This window comes from Schistocerca piceifrons, chromosome 4, assembly GCF_021461385.2.
Source record: "Schistocerca piceifrons isolate TAMUIC-IGC-003096 chromosome 4, iqSchPice1.1, whole genome shotgun sequence".
Lineage (NCBI taxonomy): Eukaryota > Metazoa > Arthropoda > Insecta > Orthoptera > Acrididae > Schistocerca > Schistocerca piceifrons.
Genome location: NC_060141.1, coordinates 721,337,749 through 721,364,707, shown reverse-complemented (window position 1 = coordinate 721,364,707; position 26,959 = coordinate 721,337,749). Strand labels below are relative to the sequence as shown.

Below are 26,959 nucleotides of genomic sequence, written 5' to 3'. Positions count from 1 at the left end.
CAACAAGACATTTGGTCAGGTGAATACAGGGTTATAAATACAAAATCAAATAGGGGTAATGCAGGAGTAGGTTTAATAATGAATAAAAAAATAGGAGTGCAGGTAAGCTATTACAAACAGCATAGAGAACGCCTTATTGTGCCCAAGATAGACACGAAGCCCGCTCCTGCTGCACTAGTACAAGTTTATATGCCAGCTAGCTCTGCAGATGACGAAGAAATTGAAGAAATGTGTGATGAAATAAAGCAAATTATTCAGATAGTGAAGGGAGACGAAAATTTAATAGTCGTGGGTGACTGGAATTCGATAGTAGGAAACAGAAGAGAAGAAAACGTAGTAGGTGAATATGGATTGGGGGTAAGAAATGAAAGAGCAAGACGTCTGGTAGCTAACACTTGGTTCAAGAATCATGAAAGATTGTATACATGGAAGAAGGCTTGAGATACTGGAAGGTTTCAGATAGATTGTATAATGGTACGACAGAGATTTAGAAAAAGCACTCCGTCTTCAGGCCACGAGTGGCCTACTGGGACCATCCGACCACCGTGTCATCCTCGGTGGAGGATGCGGATATAGGGGCATGGGGTCAGCATACCGCTCTCCCGGTCGTAAGATGGTATTCTTGACCGAAGCCACTACTATTCGGTCGAGTAGCTCCTCAGTTGGCATCACGAGGCTGAGTGCACCCCAAAAAATGGCAACAGTGCATGGCGGCCTGGATGGTCACCCATCCAAGTGCCGACCATGCCCAACAGCGCTTTACTTCGGTGATTTCACGGGAATCGGTGTATCCACTGCGGCAAGGCCATTGCCCAGAGATTTAGGAACCAGGTTTTAAATTGTAAGACATTTCCAAGGGGCAGACGTGGACACTGACCACAATCTATTGGTTATGAGCTGTAGATTAAAACTGAAGAAACTGTAGAAACGTGGGAATTTAAGGAGATGGGACGTCGATAAACTGACTAAACCAGAGGTTGTACAGAGTTTCAGGTAGAGCATAAGGGAGCAATTGACATGAATGAGGGAAAGAAATACAGTAGAAGAAGAATGGGTAGGTTTGGGGGATGAAGTAATGAAGGCAGCAGAGGATAAAGGAGGTAAGAAGATGAGGGCTAGTAGAAATCCTTGGGTAACAGAAGAAATATTGAATTTAATTGATGAAAGGAGAAAATATAAAAATGCAGTGAATGAAGCAGGCAGAAAGAAATACAAACATCTCAAAAATGAGATCGACAGGAAGTGCAGAATGGCTAAGCAGGGATGGCTAGAGGACAAATGTAAGGATGTAGGGGCTTATCTCACTAGGGGTAGGATAGATACTGCCTACAGGAAAATTAAAGAGACCTTTGGAGAGAAGAGAACGACTTGTATGAACCCCGGGAGTAGACAACATTCCATTAGAACTACTGACACCCTTGGGAGAGTCAATCCTGACAAAACTCTACCATCTAGTGAGCAAAATGTATGAGGAAGGCGAAATATCCTCAGACTGCAAGAAGAATATAATAATTCCAATCCCACAGGTGTTGACAGATGTGAAAATTATCGAACTATCAATTTAATAAGTCACAGCTGCAAAATACTAATACGAATTCTTTTCAGACAAATGGAAAAACTGGTAGAAGCCGACCTCGGGGAAGATCAGTTTGGATTCCGTAGAAATATTGGAACACATGAGGCAGTACTGACCCTACAATTTATCTTAGGAGCTAGATTAAGAAAAGGCAAACCTATGTTTCTAGAATTTGTAGACGTAGAGCAAGCTTTTGACAATGTTGACTAGAATACAGCGAAAGGCTATTTACAATTTGTACAGAAACCAGATGACAGTTATGAGTCGAGGGGCATGAAAGGGAATCAGTGGTTGGGAAGGAAGTGAGACAGGGTTGTAGCCTCTCCCCGATGTTATTCAATCTGTATAATGAGCAAGCAGTAAAGGAAACAAAAGAAAAATTCGGAGTAGGTATTAAAATCCATGGAGAAGAAATGAAAAATTTTTAGGCTCGCCAATGACATTGTAATTCTGTCAGACACACCAAAGGACTTGGAAGAGCAGTTGAACGGAATGGACAGTGTCTTGAAAGGAGGCTATAAGGTAAACATCAACAAAAGCAAAATGAGGATAATGGAATGTAGTCTAATTAAGTCGGGTGATGCTGAGGGAATTAGATTAGGAAATGACACACTTAAAGTAGTAAAGGAGTTTTGCTATTTGGGGAGCAAAATAACTGATGATGGTTGAAGTAGAGAGGATATAAAATGTGGACTGGCAATAGCAAGGAAAGTGTTTCTGAAGAAGAGAAATTTGTTAAAATAGAGTATAGATTTAAGTGTCAGGAAGTCGTTTCTGAAAGTATTTGTATGGAGTGTAGTCATGTAATGAAGTGAAACATGGACGATAAATAGTTTGGACAAGAAGAGAATAGAAGCTTTTGAAATGTGGTGCTACAGAAGAATGCTGAAGATTAGATGGGTAGATCATGTGACTTATGAGGAGGTATTGAATAGATTTGGGGAGGAGTTTGTGGCACAACTTGACTAGAAGAAGGGATCGGTTGGTAGGACATGTTCTGAGGCATCAAGGGATCACCAATTTAGTATTGGAGGGCAGTGTGGAGGGTAAAAATTGTAGAGGGAGACCAAGAGATGAATACACTAAGCAGATTCAGAAGGATGTAGGCTGCAGTACGTACTGGGAGATTAAGCAGTTTGCGTAGGATAGAGTAGCATGAAGAGCTGCATCAAACCAGTCTCAGGACTGAAGACAACAACAACAACCACCTTAATTTTGCAGGTTCTTGTAACCAGAATATCCAAGTGATTTTCTTGTGGTGTGATAGAAATGAGCCACAATTCTGATCCATGAAGTGTCTACACTGTCTCCGATACACTCTGGGCTGCACCTTGTATCTGTTTCTGAGGCATAATTAGAGAACCACCCAGCAAAAAGCACAGTGAAATTTTGAATACAAGGCACAGCTAGAGGTGTTGCAGCCACTTCCAAGTGTTTCAAAGCTGCCACAGCCAAGGGCAGTAGCCAGAAGCCTGTCATCTAGGTAGTGCAACTTCTACTTGTTTCTGACTAATGACCATTTCCCTCTTCGTCTGCACACTACAAACACAGTCCTATCCATTTTCCACTACACGCAACTGTGCAGCAGCACAATTAGAGTCTAACTGAAGACCAGAGTGAGACCATTATAACAGGAGAACAAGCTACATGACTGTGATGCCCAGGAACTGTGTTACTAAGATGCAAACTCCAATAAATAAAAATGAGAGAATGATAACTAGCCATGTGCATTTTATACTGTGATGCAACACATTTTTTTCTGAAAGCAGGTTGATTTTACTCAGGATTACAATAAACCGTATTATTCCCCACTCTTTTAGCTACAAAACCCTAATTTTGAACTAATCTCTGCTCAATGCGACAACCTTGTGCCACTTTACTTAGGGGGGGCCTGAATTCCCACATAGTATTACATTGCCAATTGATATCAAGCTAGTATCTTCCTGCATCGATAACCTCCCCATTATCCCTGTACTGCTTCCCGCAGGGTGCAGCCTTCATCGTGCAAAACAGATGGAAGTTGCAGGATCTGGGCTGTAGGGTGGATGAGGAAGAACAGTCCACTGAAGTTTTATGAAATCCTCTCGGTTGCGCAGATATTTATGAGGCTTTGTATTGTCATGGAGAAAAAGTTCATTTGCATTTTTGTAGCGACACAGACACTGAAATCATTTCTTCAATTTCCTGAGGGTAGCATGGTACACTTCGGAGTTAGTTGTTGCACCGTGAGGGAGGATATCAAACAGTATAACTCCTTCAGAGCTCCAGAAGACTGTGGCTGTGACTTTGCCTCCCAAGGGTGTGACTTTGAACTTTTTCTTTGGAGGAGAGGTGGTGTAGCAACTCTCCATGTTCAGCAGTTTTTCACCTCTTTGAAGTGATGAACCCATGTTTCATAGCCTGTGATGATGTTTGACAAAAAAGTGTCATGCCCTAGCAGTTCTGCACAGATGGTCCTTTGGCATTCTTTATGGCCCTATGTTAGGCGGCTTGGAACACAGTTGGCACACACCTGGGAGTGCCCCAACTGGTGGACGAGTGTGTCAGCACTACCAACAGACACATCAAGTTGTGCAGCGAGGTATTTGATTGTGACCTGTCAATCAGCTCAAATGAGACTGCCTGCACTTTCCAACACTGTAGGAGTCACAATAGTGTGTGGCCGGCCAGCACGCAGATAGAACAGATTTGCGTGACTTTGTTGCAGTGATGACAGACACCTCGCCCAGTGACTCACTGTAGTTTTGTTCACTGCCAGATCTCCATAGTCATTCTGCAAGCACCAATTAATGCTTTGGTTTTAGGACACCTCCATTACAGATACCATTTTGAAGGCTACGTATAGCCCTGCCACTATCATAATTTCATGGAACTATAGAGGTTGAAGTGGGAATATTGTACAATGTCCCAGACAAATTCTGCGTTTTCTCAGCTGAAATTGGTTGAGAAAAAAAGTGTTGCATTACTTGTAGTAACACGATTCACGTTTCCGTCGCACTTCACATAGTGTAGACCGGGAACCGTCTGATAGGCATGCCTGATGTGTACTGACTGGGCACGGCCCGTGCCGCCTGGGTGGTTGTTGTTCCGCCGGCAGAGATCGCGGCCGAATTCTCACGTGCCCTCTGGTGGGCGGGACATTACTTGTGGCAACTACTGTCCGTGACGCGCCGTGCCGATGTGCGCCTCCCGCTATCTTTCTGGTGGCTGCTGCACTCCTCCTCCTTTGGGGGGTGAAGCCACTGCGATCCACTGCGTCAGAAGGTGGAGCGTCGTGCAGTAGCGATGACCTCCACGTCCATTGGAAGGCTGGAGGCGAGCAGATCTGCCAACCCTTGAGCCGGAACTTTCGAATACGGCTGGAAGTGACCCACATGAAGAGGCCCCCGTTGGCCCACCACCGGAGCCCAGGACAGAACGGGCGACAAGCCATCGAACTCCGGATCTCGGTCCACCTCGGGAAGGGCATCTCTAACGATGGCGATGCCGGTGCTGGAGCTACTGGAGGCCGCCAAGGCTGAGAACCATCGCAGCAAGGCGGAGTTATAGATGGGAGGGGCGGTAGTGTCCCCTGAGAAAACACGGGTGCCGGCAATGGGGGAAATCGGCGCCCGAGGGGTCGGAGGATGGGCGTCCAAACCTGGACGTAGCTGATTTTAGTGATGACGTACCTCCTGGTGCCCCGCTTGCAAGGTATAGAGCCGGCGGCCATTGCGGCGCAGGTCCACCGCCGGTATCCAATGTGGATTGTGACCAAACCCATGTGCCCAGACCTACATACCCGTTGGAAAGCCGGGTACCCCGTTTTACAAAGACTGGCAAGGACCAGGCTGGAGGAGGTGCAGCAGAGTCCTAGGTTGGCTCCCGTGGAGGAGCTCTGCGGGGCTGCGTTCTCCCATCGGTGTGGTCCGGTATGCCGTCAGGAAAAACGTCAACGCCTCCTCCACAGGAAATTCGTGCAGATACTTTTTCATCTGCGTCTTAAATGTGTGCACCATGGGCTTGGCTTCCCCATTCGATTGTGGATGAAGGGGGGGGGGGGGAGAGCAAACGTGCCAAATATCGAAGCACCTACAAAAATCCTGGAAGGTCTGCGAAATAAACTGAGGTCCATTGTCCGATACCAGGGTGACTGGCAGACCTTCCACAGAAAAGATTTTTGCTAGTGCCTGGATTGTAACTTTCGAAGTGGTTGAGAAGCAGTGAACCACATATGGGAATCGGGAATAAGCATCAATGACAATGAGCCAAAAGCCATTAAGAAAGGGGCCCACAAAATTTATGTGAACACGTTCTCATGCGTGGGTTGCAGGCGGCCATGAAGAGAATGTTGACCTGGGAGACGCCTGTTGTCTCGCACACTGGGAACAGGCGGCTACCAAGTGCTCAATTTCTCTGTCAATACTGGGCCAGTACACATGTCTGCGAGCCAAGGTTTTAGTACGGGAAACACCCCAGTGCCCGTCATGTAATAACGTGAGGACCTCCCTTCGCAAACTTGCAGGAACAACCACGCGAGGAGCTGTATCATCGGTAGCTAGAAGGAGAACTCCTTCCAAGACTGAGAAGTGGTCTTGTAGAACAAAATAATTACGAAGAAGGTCCGAGGCGCGGCCTGGAGGTCAGGACGACCACCCCTGCTGAACAAAGTGAACTATTTGCCAGAGAACTGGGTCAGCTGCCGTTTCCCTGGCAACTCTAGAACTAGTGATCAGGAAGCCATCAACTGCTTGGCGGGACGCCACATCCAAATGAAAACACATAATCTCCTCCCAATCGAACTTAGGATCCGGGCCCACCGGAAGACGGGAAAGAGTGCCGGCATTGGCATGCTGCCCGGTAGGGTGAAAATGAATGTCATAATGGTACTTAGAGAGGAACAACGCCCAGCACTGCAGTCTGTGGGCCGTCCTATCCAGAATCTGAGAGGCGGGGCCAAATAGCGATATTAATGGCTTATGGTCAGTGATTAACTGAAACTTCGTGCCATACAAGAAAGGGTGAAACTTAGTAACAGCGTAGACAATGGCCAAAGCCTCTTTTTCCTCCTGGGAGTAATGGGCCTGTGCAGGACTAAGAGCTTTATATGCAAACATCAGTGGCTGCTCAGGGGCCATCTGCCTTGCGATGGGCCAGGACCGCCCCCACCCCATACTGCGAAGCATCTGTAGCCAGGACCAACGGCTTATTGGGGTCAAAAGTAGCCAAACAAGGCGCTGACGTGAGGAGGCCCTTCAACGAGGTGAACGCTTGCTCGCATGCAGGCGACCAATCAAAAGGAACACCCTTGCGCAGAAGGCAGTACAGGGGGATGGGCTATGGTGGAAGCCCCGGGAATGTACCGGTGGTAATAGGCAATCTTGCCTAAAAATGCTTGTGACTCCTTCAGCGAAGCGGGCCGCGGAAGGTCGACGATACCTTGGACCAAACTTCCTAGCGGCTGGATGCTGTGCCGAGAGATGGTGTAGTCCACATTGTCAATGGACGGTTTGAAGAAGTTCAACTTACGCAGGTTGCAACGCAGGCCCACGGACCTGAATTTGAGAAAGAGGGTTTGAAGGTTGTGCAAGTCTTCCTTCGTGCTGTGGCTCATGACAGTTATGTCGTCCAGGTAATTAATGCAATGAGGGATTGTCGACGTGACGTGCTCAAGATAATGCTGAAATATTGCCAGGGCACTGGATATTCCAAAGGTGAACCGCTGGTATTGGTAAAGGCCAAATGGGGTGTTGACGACTGCCAGCTGTTTGGAGTCCTCATCAAGTGGTATCTGATGATAAGCCTCCGAAAGATCGATTTTCGAAAAATATTGGCCTCCCGCCACGCCGGAGAACAATTCATCAGAACGAGGCAAGGGATAGGTGTCCACCACCAATTGGGAATTAATGGTGGCCTTGAAATCGCCACAAGGACGTAATTTTCCTGAGGGTTTCCTGACAATAACGAGGGGCAAAGCCCACTCACTTGAAGAAATGGGAAGAACAACCCCGAGGACTGTCAGCCGGTCGAGCTCTGCTTTTACCTGGAGAGCCAAGGGGATCTGCCTCGCGTGTAGAAAACGTGGGCAAGCTGACGCCTTCAACATGAAGTGAGCTTCAAAGTCTGAAACACGCCCCAGGCCCTCCTCAAAGATATCCTTAAAGTCAGAGATCAAAGATTCCAATGATTGATAGGGAACATTGTCGGAGACCAACTGTATGGTGTCTGTGATAGAAAAACTGAAAGCTTGAAAGGCATCCAATCCAAAAAGGTTAGCGGAGCTTGCATCACTGACAACAATAAAAGTCAGAGGCCGAGTGACTGATTTGTAAGTACGGTCGGTAGTGAATTGACCCAGTAGCGGTTTACCATGTACACGCCGGTAAACTGGCGCCAATGGGGGCGACCCAAGGTCGGAATAAGTTTGTGCATTCAACAAGGAAACTGCCACGCCCGTATCTACTTGCAGTTGTAATCGGCGCGACCAAACTGGCACCTTGATAAAGAGTTTGTGTGCCGATGCGTCTAGAACCTGGCCCGATGAAACTTTCTGAATGTCAGTGTCCATGCCCTCTGTACCTGCTTCCTTCGATTCTTTTGAGGCTGAGCGGCAAACTTTAGCAATGTGTCCTTTTTTATTACATTTGTGACAAACGGCCCAATGCTGGGGCCACTCTGATTGATCATGATGTATATAGCACGACGCACAGGACGGTAACAGGGGCTGGCGGTCGGAACTCTGTTTACGCGCCGTGCGGGAGCGACCGTAATGGCTGAATTGTACCGCTCGCACGTTGTCCACCCCGGACACAGTGGACGCGGCTGCGGCTGAAATGCCGCGACATTGCACCACGCTTCCAACTGTTGACCTGTGGCGTGAGAGACTTCATACGATTGAGCAATGGACAGGACTTCCTCAAGGGAAGGGTCTCCCAACTGCAGGACCCATTGCCGGACCTCCCTATCAGGGGCCGAACGAACAATGACATCGCGCACCATAACGTGGACATACAACTCTCGCGACTGCTCCATGACAAAATGACACTTGTGACTAAGACCGTGCAGGGTAGCGGCCCATGTCCGGTAAGACTGATGGGGCTGTTTCTTGCATTGATAGAACTCGACCCTAGCCGCCACAACATGCGTGCGGCGGCGATAATATGAAGACAGCAATGAACACAATGCGTCAAAAGACAAGGACGAGGGCTCCTGCAGCGGCACCAGCTGCCGCAAAACTTGATACAGCGAGGGAGATATCCAAGACAAGAAAAGAGCACGACATACCTCCGCATCGGCAACATGAAACGCCTGGAAATGCTGCCTAAGGCGATGTTCATATGCGTCCCAATCCTCCGCCGTCTCTTCATACGGGGGAAAGGGAGGAGGGAACGGCGCTGGAGCAGACTGCGTGGAGAGCAACGCTGGAAGCACTTGTTTCGTGGTGGCCATGAGCTCCGTCTGCTGCTCAACCAAAACCCACACTAAATCCTCCATGCCGTGGGTAAGCTGCGAAACCGGAACAATGACGCAACACGCGAAAGAAGATGCCATCCTCATCGCCAGTTGTGTAGTAACACGATTCACGTTTCCGTCGCACTTCACATACTGTAGACCGGGAACCGTCTGATAGGCATGCCCGATGTGAACTGACTGGGCATGGCCCGTGCTGGCTGGGTTGTTGTTGTTCCGCCAGTAGAGGTCGCGGCCGAATTCTCACGTGCACGCTGGTGGACGGGACTTTACTTGCGGCAACTACTGTCCGTGACGCGCCGTGCCGATGTGCGCCTCCCGCTATCTTTCTGGTGGCTACTGCATTACTTATCAAACGCCTGTCAAAAATAATTGAGTACGGTGGCTTAAGTGACACATTTTTTTATACACATTGATGGATCTCGTATTGGAAGTAGACTTTTTTCCCCATCCAGTCTGACTTATATGTAATTGCTGCTTAGTTGTGTGCTATACAATGAAGTGATGAGTATTAATTTAAGATATTTTGTTTATTACAGGGCCATCCTCTGGACCAATACCTGAAAGATATAGGATTCAGAGATTATGAAAGTGAAACCCCAAACATTCAGAAGAGATGTGAGAAAGTAGCTGAGAAATGTAGCATTTCTACAAGGATATTGGTAAGTTTGTATCTGTTCCTCAGTGACTTCTATAAATGTTTGACGAAAAGTGTGTTTATGTATCTCTCTTTATGTGGGTGGGTGTTATTACAGGATATATGAGTCATTCAGAAAAATGCCTCTCATTGTGCTCTAATTACAAAATTGAGCAAAGTAACACAGTGCTGAAGACACTGGACCTATATTTTGGAGATGTGTTGAAATCCCTTATGAACATCCAGTTTTAGATTCATTTCACCCATCCTTGCTAGGAGGGATGTTAGGATGACATTAACCAGCAATAAATAAACTAACAGCTGTATTTTCATCTCCGGTTTATTCCAGCAGGATCTGGTTTTGGCATTCCATTATGCCATCATCAGGCCTTCTATGGTGGCATAGTGGCCAAGCTTATATTGCTAGACAAAATATAATACAAAAGCGAACCAATATCCATACCAGAGTATGTAAAATGGTTCTACACTCATAAACAATCTGAGCACAGATTGTTTACAAGTTTGTAGTCATATTACATATTTTGGTGTGGATACTGATTTGCTTTTGCATGATATTTTTTCTGCCAATATAAGCTCGGACACTGCGTCACTATAGAGGGCATGATGATGGCATAATGGAATGCCAAAATCAGTTGCCTCTGGAATAAATCAGAGATGAAAATATGGCTGTTGATTTATTTATTGCTGATTATATCCAGATTTAAAGTTTTCATGATGTCCCCAAATTTATTAAAAACAAATGAGATTTTTCCTCTAAAGGGGACACAACCAGTCAAGTGCTCAACCTTGTAATATTTGAGCTTATCCTTGATCTACAGTGACCTCATTGTTGACAGCATGTTAAAAATTAATCTTGCTTCACAACTGCATTGATAGATATACAAATCTGAATTTTCATCATGAGGGGTCTTCCCAGATGTGTCAAATGTGATTCATGCTATAGACTGCAAAATTTGACTAGACAAAGATCCAGGGCATATCAAAAATTTACTATTCTGATTATGGAGATGTTGCCCAAGGTGTGCCCAAGGTTCAATGCTTGGACCAATTCTGTTCCGTAATAGGAGTTGCAGGTGAATTGAGTAATTTGTTTGCCAGAAATAATGTGGTGGTCGACAGAAGGAAAACAACCTACCTGAACTTTCACCTGAGAACCAAGAAATTTATGCCCAATATGAAAATAAATAGCTCTGAAATATCTTCCATTTTCTACATCAGCAACAAGATATTTAGACCTGTAGATCCAGAACATCTTAAAATGGTAAATGCACATCAGTGAAACTTATAGTAAGCTGAATAAAGTGTGCTATGCCTTATGCATCCTTGCATGCTCCAAAATCTGAGAGACCATTTACTGTTTGTTGTGCTCAATTTCATAGTGTAATGCAGTATGGAATCATATTCTGGGGAGAAAATCCATATGTCTCATTCTCCTCATTCCGAAGAGACCTGTGAGAGCAATGAAGCGTGCAAAGCCAACGGACAGTTGTGGACTTCACTTTCAAAAATCGATCATTTTACTTGTTAGCAGTCTCTACATACCAGAAATGTATAACTTTGTAATAAGTAGCAGTGTAAAATTCATCAAAAAATATGTATGTCCATGATTATGATGAGAGGCAGAAAATGAAAGTCAGTGTTCAAAGATATCTCTGCCTTTAAAAAATTCAGCATTTAAACAAGTCATTCAACTTTACATCAGTATGCCATCAGAAATAAAAAATAAAGAAAACATGAAGCATCTGTCTTTGTGTAATAGGAGTCTGAAAACCTTCTTGCATGATCATTGTTTTTGCACTGTATCTGAATTTTTGCTCCATATATGAACAAAAATTATGAAATCAATTGCAGGAATGGTTTTGTTGTAAATGAAATAAACACTAATGTAAAAATGTGTGGGAGATAAACGTTTTGTGTTTGTACCATCTTCAGCTGTGCCAGTTTTCTACTTTAAGAGTGTGGACAAGAGAAATGTGAAAATTGTAATAGCCATGTAATAAGTTGTAATCTGTGACTGCGCCAATTAGGTGCTTATTTTGTGTATGTTTGAGTGGGACATGGAACTAAAACAACATAGTAATAAATAATATCTCTGTATAATTGTGTTTGTAATTTATCATCATATCACCTCATGTCTTCAACCATGACATTATAGTATGACTTGCCCAATATCATAATGTATGTTTTGTGTATCACCATGTGTTTGTCTTATACAAGAATGGTTTGGTGGCACAAATAGATAAATTGTGACATCCACTGCTGTTTAAAGGCCTTTTGTAGACTTTCCCATGAAATATGGTCTTTAGCTACACAAATGCATACTGCTCAAGCATGTTTCCTAATGTCATGTACCCACCTTCTGTTAGGTTGTCAGTTCAGTCCTTTTTTCCCCTCATTGAATCCAGTAAAAGATTCCTTGCTGTATCTGCCATCTATTCACTTGGCTGTGTGTCCCACCCATCACCATTACATTTTCTATAGTCATATTTACATCTTCCACCCCAGTCCGTTTCCTGGTTAAATTGTTTAGCTTCCTGTATCTCCTAGCAGTTTGTGATACACATCCACCCACAGCATCCACAGCTTGCTATGAAAACCTCAGCTTTTGAATAGGTTCACTTTAACATTTCGTGTCTCATTGCAACTGGTAATAAGTTCACTTCACACGCACACTGAGAGCTTAGTTCTAAGACCTACTTAATTGGTGTGTGTGTGTGTGTGTGTGTGTGTGTGAGAGAGAGAGAGAGAGAGAGAGAGAGAGAGAGAGAGAGAGAGCGAGCCTGTCCATCCAGTTGTTTCCATCAGCTGCTGTAAATACAAGAACTTGTTTTTATTGGTTCTATAACTTCATTTTTATTTCCTACTATTTTCTTTTTTAATTTTTTTTATACGTCTTCATGACATATTGGAATTGATTTTCTGGCCTACTTCCAAAAGTACTCTTTTATTTGTTGCTATTTATTTTGTAGCTTATCTGCATTAGAACTGAACAGTACAGTGTCAGCAACAAATTGAAAGTAGTTCAGGTATGTCCATTAACCCACATTTCTTCTTCATTTTCACAGATTAACAATCTGAAAGCTGCCTATAGCACAAGTGAGAATGGTAGTTGTGAAATGGTATGGTCTTGCCTATCTCCTCTTTCAGTTATGAATTTATCAATCTTTTAATAAACTCCAATAAAAGCTGTAGTACTGATATGTGTGTATTCTTCAGTATACTAATGTAAGTTGGATCAGTTATACAGAGGAGATCAGTTGGTCTACAGTTTTGAAATCCAAACTGTGGTTGGCTAAGTATCCCATTACTTTACAGGTGGACAGCAATCCTGGAATGCAATACCTTCACAAGAATTTTGAGAAAATGATGTAAGCTATGAAACTTGGCAGTAGTTACTGGCATCTGTGGGGTCATCCTTCTTATAGAGGGGCCCAACGTTGGCAAATATTTAATCTTTCTGGGGAAACACCTTGAATTAATAATGGATTACATAACTGGCGTTCTACGGATCGGAGCGTGGAATGTCAGATCCCTTAATCGGGCAGGTAGGTTAGAAAATTTAAAAAGGGAAATGGATAGGTTAAAGTTAGATATAGTGGGAATTAGTGAAGTTCGGTGGCAGGAGGAACAAGACTTCTGCTCAGGTGACTACAGGGTTATAAACACAAAGTCAAATAGGGGTAATGCAGGAGTAGGTTTAATAATGAATAGGAAAATACGAATGGGGGTAAACGACTACAAACAGCATAGTGAACGCATTATAGTGGCCAAGATAGATACAAAGCCCACACCTACTACAGTAGTACAAGTTTATATGCCAACTAGCTCTGCAGAAGACGAAGAAATTGAAGAAATGTATGATGAAATAAAAGAAAGTATTCAGATAGTGAAGGGAGACAAAAATTTAATAGTCATGGGTGACGAATTAGGTAGTAGGAAAAGGGAGAGAAGGAAACGTAGTGCGTGATTATGGATTGGGGGGAAGAAATCAAAGAGGAAGCCGTCTAGTAGAATTTTGCACAGATATGCTCTAACACCTGGTTCAAGAATCATGAAAGAAGGTTGTATACATGGAAGAACCCTGGAGATTCTAAAAGGTTTCAGATAGATTATATAATGGTAAGACAGAGATTTAGGAACCAGGTTTTAAATTGTAAGACATTTCCAGGGGCAGATGTGGACTCTGACCACAATCTATTGGTTATGACCTGTAGATTAAAACTGAAGAAACTGCAAAAAGGTGGGAATTTGAGGAGACGGGACCTGGATAAACTGAAAGAACCAGAGGTTGTACAGAGTTTGAGGGAGAGCATAAGGGAACAATTGACAGGAATGGGGGAAAGAAATACAGTAGAAGAAGAATGGGTAGCTTTGAAGGATGAAGTAGTGAAGGCAGCAGAGGATCAAGTAGGTAAAAAGACGAGGGCTAGTAGAAATCCTTGGGTAACAGAAGAAACATTGAGTTTAATTGATGAAAGGAGAAAATATAAAAATGCAGTAAATGAAGCAGGCAAAAAGGAATACAAACGTCTCAAAAATGAGATCGACAGGAAGTGCAAAATGGCTAAGCAGGGATGGCTAGAGGACAAATGTAACGATGTAGAGGCTTGTCTCACTAGGGGTAAGATAGATACTGCCTACAGGAAAATTAAAGAGACCTTTGGAGAGAAGAGAACCACTTGTATGAATATCAAGAGCTCAGATGGCAACCCAGTTCTAAGCACGGAAGGGAAGGCAGAAAGGTGGAAGGAGTATATAGAGGGTTTATACAAGGGCGATGTACTTGAGGACAATATTATGGAAATGGAGGAGGATGTAGATGAAGATGAAATGGGAGATACGATACTGCGTGAAGAGTTTGACAGAGCACTGAAAGACCTGAGTCGAAACAAGGCCCCGGGAGTAGACAACATTCCATTGGAACTACTGACAACCTTGGGAGAGCCAGTCCTGACAAAACTCTGCCATCTGGGGAGCAAGATGTATGAAACAGGCGAAATACCCTCAGACTTCAAGAAGAATATAATAATTCCAATCCCAAAGAAAGCAGGTGTTGACAGATGTGAAAATTACCGAACAATCAGTTTAATAAGCCACAGCTGCAAAATACTAATACGAATTGTTTACAGACGAATGGAAAAACTGGTAGAAGCCGACCTCGGGGAAGATCAGTTTGGATTCCGTAGAAATACTGGAACACGTGAGGCAATACTGACCTTACGACTTATCTTAGAAGAAAGATTAAGGAAAGGCAAACCTACGTTTCTAGCATTTGTAGACTTAGAGAAAGCTTTTGACAATGTTGACCGGAATACTCTCTTTCAAGTTCTGAAGATGGCAGGGGTAAAATACAGGGAGCGAAAGGCTATTTACAATTTGTACAGAAACCAGATGGCAGTTAAAAGAGCCGAGGGACATGAAAGGGAAGCAGTGGTTGGGAAGGGAGTAAGACAGGGTTGTAGTCTCTCCCCGATGTTATTCAATCTGTATATTGAGCAAGCAGTAAAGAAAACAAAAGAAAAATTTGGAGTAGGTATTAAAATCCATGGAGAAGAAATAAAAACTTTGAGGTTGGCCGATGACATTGTAATTCTGTCAGAGACAGCAAAGGACTTGGAAGAGCAGTTGAACAGAATGAATGGTGTCTTGAAGGGAGGATATAAGATGAACATCAACAAAAGCAAAATGAGGATAATAGAATGTAGTCTAATTAAGTCGGGTGATGTTGAGGGTATTAGATTAGGAAATGAGACACTTAAAGTAGTAAAGGAGTTTTGCTATTTGGGGAGCAAAATAACTGATGATGGTCGAAGTAGAGAGGATATAAAATGTAGACTGGCAATGGCAAGGAAAGCATTTCTGAAGAAGAGAAATTTGTTAACATCGAGTCTAGATTTAAGTGTCAGGAAGTCGTTTCTGAAAGTATTTTAATGGAGTGTAGCCATGTATGGAAGTGAAATAGGGACGGTAAATAGTTTGGACAAGAAGAGAATAGAAGCTTTCGAAATGTGGTGCTACAGAAGAATGCTGAAGATTAGATGGGTAGATCACATAACTAATGAGGAAGTATTGAATAGGATTGGGGAGAAGAGAAGTTTGTGGCACAACTTGACCAGAAGAAGGGATTGGTTGGTAGGACATGTTCTGAGGCATCGGGGGATCACCAATTTAGTATTGGAGGGCAGCGTGGAGGGTAAAAATCGTAGGGGGAGACCAAGAGATGAATACACTAAGCAGATTCAGAAGGATGTATGTTGCAGTAGGTACTGGGAGATGAAGAAGCTTGCACAGGATAGAGTAGCATGGGGAGCTGCATCAAACCAGTCTCAGGACTGAAGACCACAACAACAACATAATACGTTTGTCAAGGTGGTCACCAAGGGACAAATATAATTTTAGTGCTCATCAAAACATAAGTTTTGACCGTATTTTTATTCTATCTGTTTAACATTTTGATTATTTTTTTATTGTATTTAGTTGTTACATTGAAGGGTTATCTGTGCAATGAATTTTTGTTTATTTGCGTACATCTGACATTACAGAACTTGCACTTGTAACGAACTTAATATATTACACGTATCACAAAGTTAATACTTATATCAAACAGTGGAAAGTCCAGGATGGAATAGTAAGTTATTTGCAAGGTAGGTTGCTACTCACTGTAGAGCTGACACATTGAGATGCAGACATACACACTGAAAAGACTATTACACTTTAAACTTTCAGCCAGAGCCTTCATCAGAAAAGAAAAACACATGTGCTTTCACAAAAGCAAGTACATCTCTTGTACACATAACCACTATCTCTGGTTGCTCACGCAAAACTGAAGCTGTAATGCATCGAACAGTAACAACAATCTATGGGGGATGGGGAGGGGGGGGGGGGGAGGAAAGGGAAGGAAAGAAAAGGGAGTGCAAAGGAGAGGAGCAGAAAAGGAGGAAAGATTGGTGGCTGCATTGGCAGACAATAGCGCACAGTGAAGGTGAGTGGACATGAGTTGGGAGGAGGTGATAGGACAGAGGTGCAGAATTTTTTTTTTTTTTTTTTTTGGGGGGGGGGGGGGGAGGCAATGGGTTACCATAATTTGAGGCCTGGGGCCTGGATGATTTCAGGAGTGGAGAATGTGTTGTAAGGATAACTCCCATCTGTGCAGTTCAGAAAAACTGATGGTGGAAAGGGGGATACAGACAGCCTGTGTTGTGAAGCAGCCATTGAGACACAGCTTGTTATGTTCAGCTGCATGTTGTGCAACACGGTGGCCCATTGTGCTCTTGGTCACAGTTTGGTAGTGGCAATTAATCGTGGCAGATAGCTGGTTGGTAGTCATATTAATAGAAACAGCTGAGCAATGAGTGCAGCAGAGCTGGTACACGACATGGGTGCTTTCACAGTGGCCCAGCCTCTGATGGGGTGGGATAAGCCTGTGACAGGACTGGAATGGGAAGAATTGGGTGGATGGATCGGGCAGATCTTACACCTGGGCTATCCACAGGGATATGGTACATGTGGAAAGGGGTTGGGTTTGGGAGTGGCCTGATGGAGTTAGGATATTGTGGAGGTTGGCTGAGTGACTGAACACCACTGAAGGAGAAGTAGGAAAAATCTTGGGTAGGATGTCCCTTATATCAGGGCGTGATGATGGATAATCAAAGTACTTATCAACCATTATGCCCTGATATGAGTGAGCAAGTGCTGTGTGCAACATGGCTTCGTGGTTAGTGTCGCTGGCTGGAGTGCTACAGTTCACTAGTTCAAACCTGACCACCAGTAATTATTTGTTATTTAGTATTTACCATTTCTGGAAGGATCTCAAAATTTCTTGTTTGTATATTTGGGAATATTCAGTATCTGTATGAATAGCAGCATTCCTCATCCAAGAGTTAGGTGCTGTTCTGTCTGTACACGGGTGTTCATAATAAATGTGCTCTGTGCGTAGTGTTGTACTTCATTGACAACTGTGCTTTTGGATTTGGACTGTATTGTGGGTTAGACATGATGATTGATGGATATGCTGGTACTTCAAAACACCTACACCACTGCGGCTCCAATTAGGCAATGGAAAAGCCATTCCTTACACAGATAGGGACTGGAATACAAGCAGTACATCATCCTCAAGGTCCTTGTATTCAGGAGACCAAAGGATTGCAAAAAAAGTAAGTCAACTGAACATCAGGGTATCCATCAGAGTTTTTCGGAGACGCCCAGACAAAATGTCTGAAATGATCCAACTGAGTCGCCAAATACAGGAGGTGGGGTGACTTGATGTGTTTAGCAGATGTGTACTTTTACCTGGATGATGCAGATCAACAGTAGGTGAAATTTCAGTATGAACTGAAGAAAACATTTGGTGATAATCAGCAGCAAGTGTGCTTAGTGCAAGGAAAGCCCCTCTGGGACCCAGAATTCATTTGTGGGTACGGGCTTGGTTACCCTTGGGTTCCTGAGCTGGGGGCTAATAATCACTATCAGTCCTCTATCACCATAAGCCCTGGGCATGCTTCAGCAACCACGATGTAGCACGGAGGTGGAGTGTTGTGTGTCTCAGTGGGGCTAAACAAACACTGTATCATTGTGAGAGGTACAGAGGAAAACACGCGTGCCTGGACATACCCCAGTTCACTACTGCCAGTGACACATCATCGTAACCCATTTGTGCTTAACATAGAAAGGATTGCACCATAATTTAAGAGTGAAATTGAAAATTAAAATAACTATTTTTCAAAACGTGTCTGAGAAAGAGGGGCCATTTAGATACTGTTACCTGTGCCTAGGGTGGTTGATGACAGATGTTCCTTTTGGTGATCCACTGTGCTCCTATGAAAATACCCCCAGAGAGGCAGTGGTAGGACACAATTTACACCGAGATAGCAAACTGTCTGCATCAGTCAAATGCCAATGTGTGTTGTGCCTCAGATGATGTCAGAGCTGGGCAGACGTGCATGCATTTTCGGTAAAATTAGGTAGTGAGCTCATGAGGACTGTACACTGTCCTGAGTCATTTAGATTTCATGGAAGTAACTGCTTGTGTGCTACCCTTAATGTTGACAAAATTGCATGGCAAGTGGTGAGATTATTTTCCACTTTCAAGGTGAGCAATTAACTTTTGGTGATTCGAAATCAGGGTGATAGACCATTTTACTTGGAACTTCCCTTAGAGGTCACCTTTGAACTGTTAATAGTACTGTTTCTGATAGGGATATTAGTTACAATACTAAGACTTACATTTTGTGTTTGTGAACTTTTACAGAATATTTCAGTTAGTTAAAACTCATTCATAGTTCCTGATCCTGCCGAGTAAATAGCACGTAGGAAAATTTTCTTTCAGTGAGCATAAAGAGTAATGTGAACTAGCAGACTAAATATTAGGGTCAGTATGTACTCCACCACTTTCTGGCTGACTGCAAAATTAGTTTTCAGGCTCTTGTAGGCAGCAAATGTCGGTGGAAACCACGCACAGACAGTTTTTCATTTCATAATGACATAATGAAGTAATGACCATTTGATCATTACCTGTCACCGCATGGCAGGGAACAAGGATCTTGGCAGTCAAGCTTGGCTTCACTGTCCGTATTGTGAGGATAGCAGAAACCCCTATCAAAAAACTTTTATTTAAAAAGGTGTTGCATGCTGACGAGATGAGTGGCTGTTTAAGTGGAACAGTTATTAGCAGACAACCTCTGGGGGACCCAGGCTTGCTTAGGCATGTGGGTCTCTGTCTAGGTGGGCTTTTACCGTATTTCCTCGAATCTAAGCCGCACTTTTTTTCCGGTTTTCGTAATCCAAAAAACCGCCTGCGGCTTAGAATCGAGTGCAAAGCAAGCGGAAGTTATGAAAAATGTTGGTACGTGCCGCCACAACTAACTTCTGCCGTCGAATATATGTAGCGCTGCGAAGGCATGCTTTGTAGGCACAAAGATGAATACTGGCGCCAAAACCTCTGCGTCAGTAAATAAATTTTTTTAAAAAAAGTGGAAGACGAGCTTTTTTTTCCTCCGCCGCGAGTTTCGACCACTGCATTTTCATACATGATCCAACGAAGTAAATACAAATTCCGTATTGTTCATCTTCGAATGTAGCACAATTTCAGTGTACTACGAAAATCTGACTGGCAAGACTGTTTTGGATGTTCGTCAATATGGCCAACTCTACGTTCTGAATTTTTTTCAAATCTGTGAGAAGAGATGGTTGCTAATAGGAACCTGATGAAATTTGAATCACATGCTGTATTCTCTTCACCATAAGAATAATACGAATATAAACATTTTGCCATGTATTCTTTCGTGTTTGCTGCTATCTCATGTAAATCCTGTCTGCCTAATAAACTACGAAACTAGAGTGAGACAACAGCAAACGCGGAAGAATATACGTATCGTGTCATGTTTATATTCGTATTATTCTTATGCCTAATTGTGATACAGTCAGAAATGAAGCACGGCAAGTGACTAGATTTTTAAATATAAGATGACTAATTTCTGTGCAGAGTTTGATGTACTAAAGAAGCGGCCGCAAAGATTTTCAAACGGAGAAAAATTTTCGCCTAACTCTCGTTCAGAACATGTTCTATCATACGCAGTCTATTATTTGATTCTTGATGATCATTATCAAAGAGAGCAGCAGTGTAAGTAACAACAAATAGCAGTCTCTTGCCATTGTTTCGCTAAGGAGACGATTCCTCTTTTTTTTTTAATTGTACGCGGCGGTAGCGCGCACAAAAGCAAGCCATGCCGCGAGCCGCGACAGGCCGTAAACACGCACTATCAGAATGCGACAAACAATGCATGACACACAGCAGTAATGCATTTTCAGCTTAAGAGTGACGCAAACACCTATAACAAAGAAAACGGCATTTATCAGATCAAAGCAAAATAAGCAATCGATTCAAACCAGACGAAGCACGTGAAAAAGGAAGGGTACCCGTATAAATACGGACGGAGCGCCTGACGCATAGCAATGGCTACGTGGTAAAGCTTAACTGCTAAGCTTACGACTCGAACCAAACTACTGTAGCTGTATCGTCATTCATTCGACCTAAATTGTCTCTCATATTACAATGGACCAACTTTGTTTCGATTTGGAGGTGCGGCCTAAAGCTTTTCTCTCCCCTTGAATTTCGAGTCTCAAATTTCAGGTGCGGCTTAGATTCGGGAATTTTTTTTTTCCTTTATTTCGAGTCTCATTTTTCAGGTGCGGCTTAGATTCGAGTGCGGCTTAGATTCGAGTAAATACGGTATTTCCCTAGCTGGTAGTGGAACGGAAATGGAACCCATGAAATTCTCTCCTACTCTTAGTGGAAAGAGTGGGCTGCTGGTAGGTGCCAACACCCAATCAAACAAGATCGTTCATGTAGACAGTCCTCCTGACTCAGGAGTTCATTCTAAAAGTATCATCTCTAGCAACAGAACACATGCTGGTATACAGTATACCATCAAAACTGGACTACACACCATCTTGAATTACAGCAGAGATGTTGGGACATGCAGGGATCTGGTAGACATTCCGAAGGAGGAAATGAAAGGTGAGTGGGCTCCAGAAAGTAAAGCTGATGTACAAAACGTAATGAAAAGGCTGAACGGGGATCTAGTAAGATCCAACTCCTCTACCCTGATGTTCAAGAGCACGAAACTTCCTGAGCACACTAAGGTATGCTTTCTTTGCCTAAGAGTACGACCTTATGTCCCCAACCCAATGTGCTGCTGCAGATGCCAGTATTTTGGGCATAGTACTCTTGTGTCCACAAGAGAAGCCATTTGTGGCAAGTATGGTTAGGTCGCCCACCAAGGAGTTGCCTGTGCATCTCCTTTGAAGTGTGTGTTAATTGCTCTGGGACTCACCTTATGTGGACTTGGGACTGCAATGTATATAACGAAGAATGGAAGATACACAAGTTGAAGACTACAAAGCGCCCCCCCAGATGGTGAGGCCAGAAAGATGTATAAAGCCATGCTGCCCCCAATGTTACTATCTCCGTTGCTTCAGTTCGTAAACAGCCAGTGCAGAAAGCTGATGATGTTACCCAAACAGAGGTTACTAGTGTCAGCACTAGTACCTGCATTTGTCAGTGCACTTGTTAAACTGTAGTTATTTTGATGTTTGTTCCTCCCCACAGAACTTTGGAAAAGGCAGTGGTTCCAGACATTGCAGACCCCTCCAAATATTCAGTCTGGTACATCATCCAGTGCTGCCACTACCACAGCCATGGTAGTATCTCTGAAGCCCAGGGCAAAAAATCAAAGCCCAGGCACCCACCAATGACGAGGTTGGAAAGTAAACAATCTGACGATGTCGTCATCTTCCTCTCTGGCATCTCTCATGATTCTTTTGTATAGCTAATGGACCATGACGTTGGATTGGGCAATCATCTCAACCCAAGACTGAGCCTCCACACATTGCAAGCTTCCCTTGTGATGGAAAGACAGGATAAAAATCCTACCCTGATGAGAGATGGCTTCAGTGGAACATTAGTGGGTTCGGGACACATGGAGGAGGTGAATCTACTGACATATGCACACTTCTTGTGCCTTTGTTCATGAGAAAGATTTTTAAAGCCACTGACACCCCGGCCCTAGGGGCTGTACCCTCCACTGAAAGGATGACCTCACTGGGGCAGAGCCGAGGAAGAAGTTGGTGTGTTCGTCAGTAACACACACCTTTCCTCTGCTCTCTCCTTGCTTACAGACTTGCAAGCTATAGTCGTTACAGTTCATGTGGGTCAGAAGATCACTACATGCTCCCTGTATTTACCACCACAGGACGCAGTTGACTCTGAGGCCTTCACAGACTTTATTGAACAACTACCCTGCTCAATCCTCCTATTGGGTGATTTCAATGCCCATAATGTATTATGGGGCTTGCACTATACTTGCCCTAGGGGTTGAATCTTGGAGAATGTCATGATGTCACAGGTGCTGTACATCCTCATTATGGGCAGTTCCACTAAATTCTCAGCTGCTACTGGATTGTCATCAGCCATCGACCTCTCTTGTCTGCTCTACCACGCTTGGTGACTCCACTCATTGGGAAGCAGCTGATGACCTTCATTCCAGTGAACACTTCTCACTGTGATCCACCTACTGGATGGAGCACTACCTGAACAGACACCATCAAAATGAATGGACAGCAGGGCTAACTGGATATTGTTCAGCCAGATGGCTGTGTTTGAATACCATGGCAGTGTTCGGTAATGAGTGGACCACATTACACGAGTGATCTGTCATGCCATTGACTTATCAATCTCATAAAGTCCTCAAGTCATCTTAGGAGGCAACCTTTTCCTTGGTGGATTGGTGAGTGCCGCTCAGCAATGGGACAGGCATCCTGTTCTTTGGTGATTTAAGTACCACCCAACAGCAGACAACGTCACAGCCTTTTGGGTCAACAACTGTGGCAGACGTTCTTGGACTCCGTCAACCGTTACACTTGTTCTACAAAAGTATGGGAGCCATCAGGCTGGTAAACACAGTCATTAGTTTACCTGCAGCAGCAGTGCTGAAACAGGGGTGTCTCCAAACTATGCCCAGAGACATTGCTCAGACGTGGCAGAGATTTTGCTCAGAATACTGCCAATGCCACCCAGGATTTGGTGTTTTGCTGCTACCGTGCAACTGTAGAGAGGGGTAAGTTGAACTTCAGATGCACCAGTTCCGAGTCTTGCAACTACCCTTTTTCCATGTGGGAGCTGGAAACGACAGTGTTTGATACGAGGGCAGTTCAATAAGTAATGCAACACATTTTTTTTCTCGGCCAATTTTGGTTGAAAAAACCGGAAATTTCTTGTGGAATATTTTCAAACATTCCCGCTTCGTCTCGTATAGTTTCATTGACTTCCGACAGGTGGCAGCGCTGTACGGAGCTGTTAAAATGGCGTCTGTAACAGATGTGCGTTGCAAACAACGGGCAGTGATCGAGTTTCTTTTGGCGGAAAACCAGGGCATCTCAGATATTCATAGGCGCTTGCAGAATGTCAACGGTGATCTGGCGGTGGACAAAAGCACGGTGAGTCATTGGGCAAAGTGTGTGTCATCATCGCCGCAAGGTCAAGCAAGACTGTCTGATCTCCCGCGTGTGGGCCAGCCGTGCCCAGCTGTGGCTCCTGCAATGGCGGAGCGTGCGAACACACTCATTCGAGATGATCGACGAATCACCATCAAACAATTCAGTGCTCAACTTGACATCTCTGTTGGTAGTGCTGTCACAATTGTTCACCAGTTGGGATATTCAAAGGTTTGTTCCCGCTGGGTCCCTCGTTGTCTAACCGAACACCATAAAGAGCAAAGGAGAACCATCTGTGCGGAATTGCTTGCTGGTCATGTGGCTGAGGGTGACAATTTCTTGTCAAAGATTGTTACAGGCGATGAAACATGGGTTCATCACTTCGAACCTGAAACAAAACGGCAATCAGTGGAGTGGCGCCACACCCACTCCCCTACCAAGAAAAAGTTTAAAGCCATACCCTCAGCCGGTAAAGTCATGGTTACAGTCTTCTGGGACGCTGAAGGGGTTATTCTGTTCGATGTCCTTCCCCATGGTCAAACGATCAACTCTGAAGTGTATTGTGCTACTCTTAAGAAATTGAAGAAACGACTTCAGCGTGTTCGTAGGCACAAAAATCTGAACGAACTTCTCCTTCTTCATGACAACGCAAGACCTCACACAAGTCTTCGCACCTGAGAGGAGCTCACAAAACTTCAGTGGACTGTTCTTCCTCATGCACCCTACAGCCCCGATCTCGCACCGTCGGATTTCCATATGTTTGGCCCAATGAAGGATGCAATCCGTGGGAGGCACTACGCGGATGATGAAGAAGTTATTGATGCAGTACGACGTTGGCTCCGACATCGACCAGTGGAATGGTACCGTGCAGGCATACAGGCCCTCATTTCAAGGTGGCGTAAGGCCGTAGCATTGAATGGAGATTACGTTGAAAAACAGTGTTGTGTAGCTAAAAGATTGGGGAATAACCTCGTGTATTTCAATGCTGAATAAAACAACCCCTGTTTCAGAAAAAAAATGTGTTGCATTACTTATTGAACTGCCCTCGTACTTGTTATACTGCGCCCGGTCGCAACAAAACCTGGTACTGATGCTTCAACATTTGCCTACAGCATCCAAGGAAATTTTCCTCAAATGTTTTAATTTGATATGGCAGACAAGTCACTTTCCCCAACTCTTGGCGAGAGGCAGTTTTGATCCCTCTCCTCGAACCAGGAAAGGACTCCATATGTCCCAGTAGTTATTGGAGTATTATCTTAATGAGCTGTATTGGAAAGGCCCTGGAATGTATGCTTAACTGTCATCTGGTCTGGTTGTTGGAGACCAAGCAGCTCTTTAGCCATTCTCAATGTGTGTTCCAGAGATTTCAGTCAACTGTTGACAACCTGACCTTTCTAGAGGTGGCTATTCAGCAGCCTTTGTTACATAAACATCACTGTCTCAATGTAGTCTTTGAAATTGGTACGGCGTTCAAAACTAGTTGGAGGCATAGTACTCTAGAGCAGCTTCACCAATGGGGCATTCATGGCCACCTCCCCATCTTCATACCGTCTTTCCTGTCCAAGCAGATTTTTAAGTCCCGTGTTGGTGACATACTGTTGGATCGTTTTGAGCAGGAGAATGGTATTTTTCCGGGCAGTGTTTTAAGTGTTGTGCTCTTTGCCCTAGCCATAAACAGTATCACATCTAAAGTAAGGAGCTCTGTACAACATTCCTTATTTATGGACGCTTTTGCTGTTCCTATTCCTCCTCCAGTGTTGCAACAGTGACTTGTCAGTTGCAACTTAGGTTAGACAAGTGGCATGTGGGCTGCTAAGACAGGTCTTCAATTTTCTGCAGATAAGTTGTGTGTGTGTGTGTGTGTGTGTGTGTGTGTGTGTGTGTGTGTGTGTGTGTGTGTGTTTTGACTCCAAAGTGTTGTGGTTGCCACACCTAAAAGACCTGAAAGCCCTCTGAAGACACTGGATATCATGAAGTGACTTAGCCACAGACCTTGGGGAGCGGGCGGAGCATGTCTCTTCCAGTTTTATATGGCTTTTGTGCATCTGTCACTAGGGCTGCACAGTGTATAGATTGGTCAGGCCTTCTTATGTACAGATTATTGATGCTGTCCACTATGAGGGGATTAAGCTGGCCATGGATTCTTGCACAACTAGCCCATGCCCTGCCCAGTCTCTGTGCTGAGGCTAGTGAACTACCACTTACAGTCTGATAGCAACTCCTCATGATGTGCCAGGCATGTAAGTTCCTTGCAGCTCTGAATTCATGTGCATACTATGCAGCTGCTCATCTGTGTGTGGAATGCTTTTTCTCCACATTAGTTAAGGACATTTTAGCTGAGCAACACAGTTCTACAGCTGTGTTTACAGATGGAGCGAAACATGGGGACTTCATTGATTGCTCTGTTGTTTTCGCTGATTTTATCCTCAATGCCCGACTGCCTCAAGACATTACTGTCTTCAACACAGAATTATCACTGGAGCAGATGAGGTGTGATTAGAGTACTAAATTCCTTGTCTATTCTAGTTCTCCGAGTGCCCTACGCTCTCTAAAAAGCTTAAACCCAGCAGATAAAGTAGTCCAGAATATCCAGGATGCCCTCTTCTGTCTACAAAGGCTAGGGAATGAGGTGTCTTCTGCTGGGTACCAGGGCACTAGGGTATTGCAGGGTGGATGTAGTATCCAAGGAGGCAAGTAGCGATCCTCAGTTATTGTGGTGTTTCATACCCCTTCATGCTATTCCCTTGCTGTTGAGACACAGTCTTGCGTTGATGGAAGAATTTGTGGTTGGAAATGACAGACAATAAGCTCCATTTAGTAAAGCCCACAACACTGCTGTGGCATACCTTCTTCCGATCACACTGATGGAACAAGGTCCTCCTTACTTATCTTTGCATAGGCCACAGCCATATGATGCATGGCTTCTTGCTCCAGCGAGGAGACCCTGCAGTGTTTGGTGCTTGTGGTGTACAGATCACTATGCACCACATGTTATCAGACTGTGTTTTATTTTCAGGCCAGAGGGTAGCAGGAGATTTGCTGACAGACATGCCCTCTATTTTAAGCGACTGCACAGTAAATGTAGTTAGAGTTTTTAAAGTTTTGTTCATTGTCCAACAGTTTTCCCAAGATCTTAGGGAGATGGTCTTAATGTGTTAACAGGGTATCTGGCTCACCCATGTTTTTTGTTAAGTGAATAGTCAGTCACATTTGCCAGTGCTGTTGTTTTAGCTCCTCTGCTGTTTTGCTTGTGTTTCAATTGCTAGTATAACAACCTAAGCATTTTC

General features: G+C 44.1%; 1 protein-coding gene across 2 annotated transcripts in view; it reads left to right on the top strand.

Annotated features, from left to right (window-relative positions):
• Positions 1-26,959, top strand: part of LOC124795238 (vezatin-like) — a 121,004-nt gene that overhangs the window by 10,303 nt on the left and 83,742 nt on the right. For both annotated transcript variants that reach the window (XM_047259166.1, XM_047259165.1), the window contains exon 2: positions 9,565-9,687. In XM_047259166.1, the coding sequence (XP_047115122.1) occupies positions 9,565-9,687 (123 nt within the window). The remainder of the gene's footprint in view (positions 1-9,564; positions 9,688-26,959) is intronic.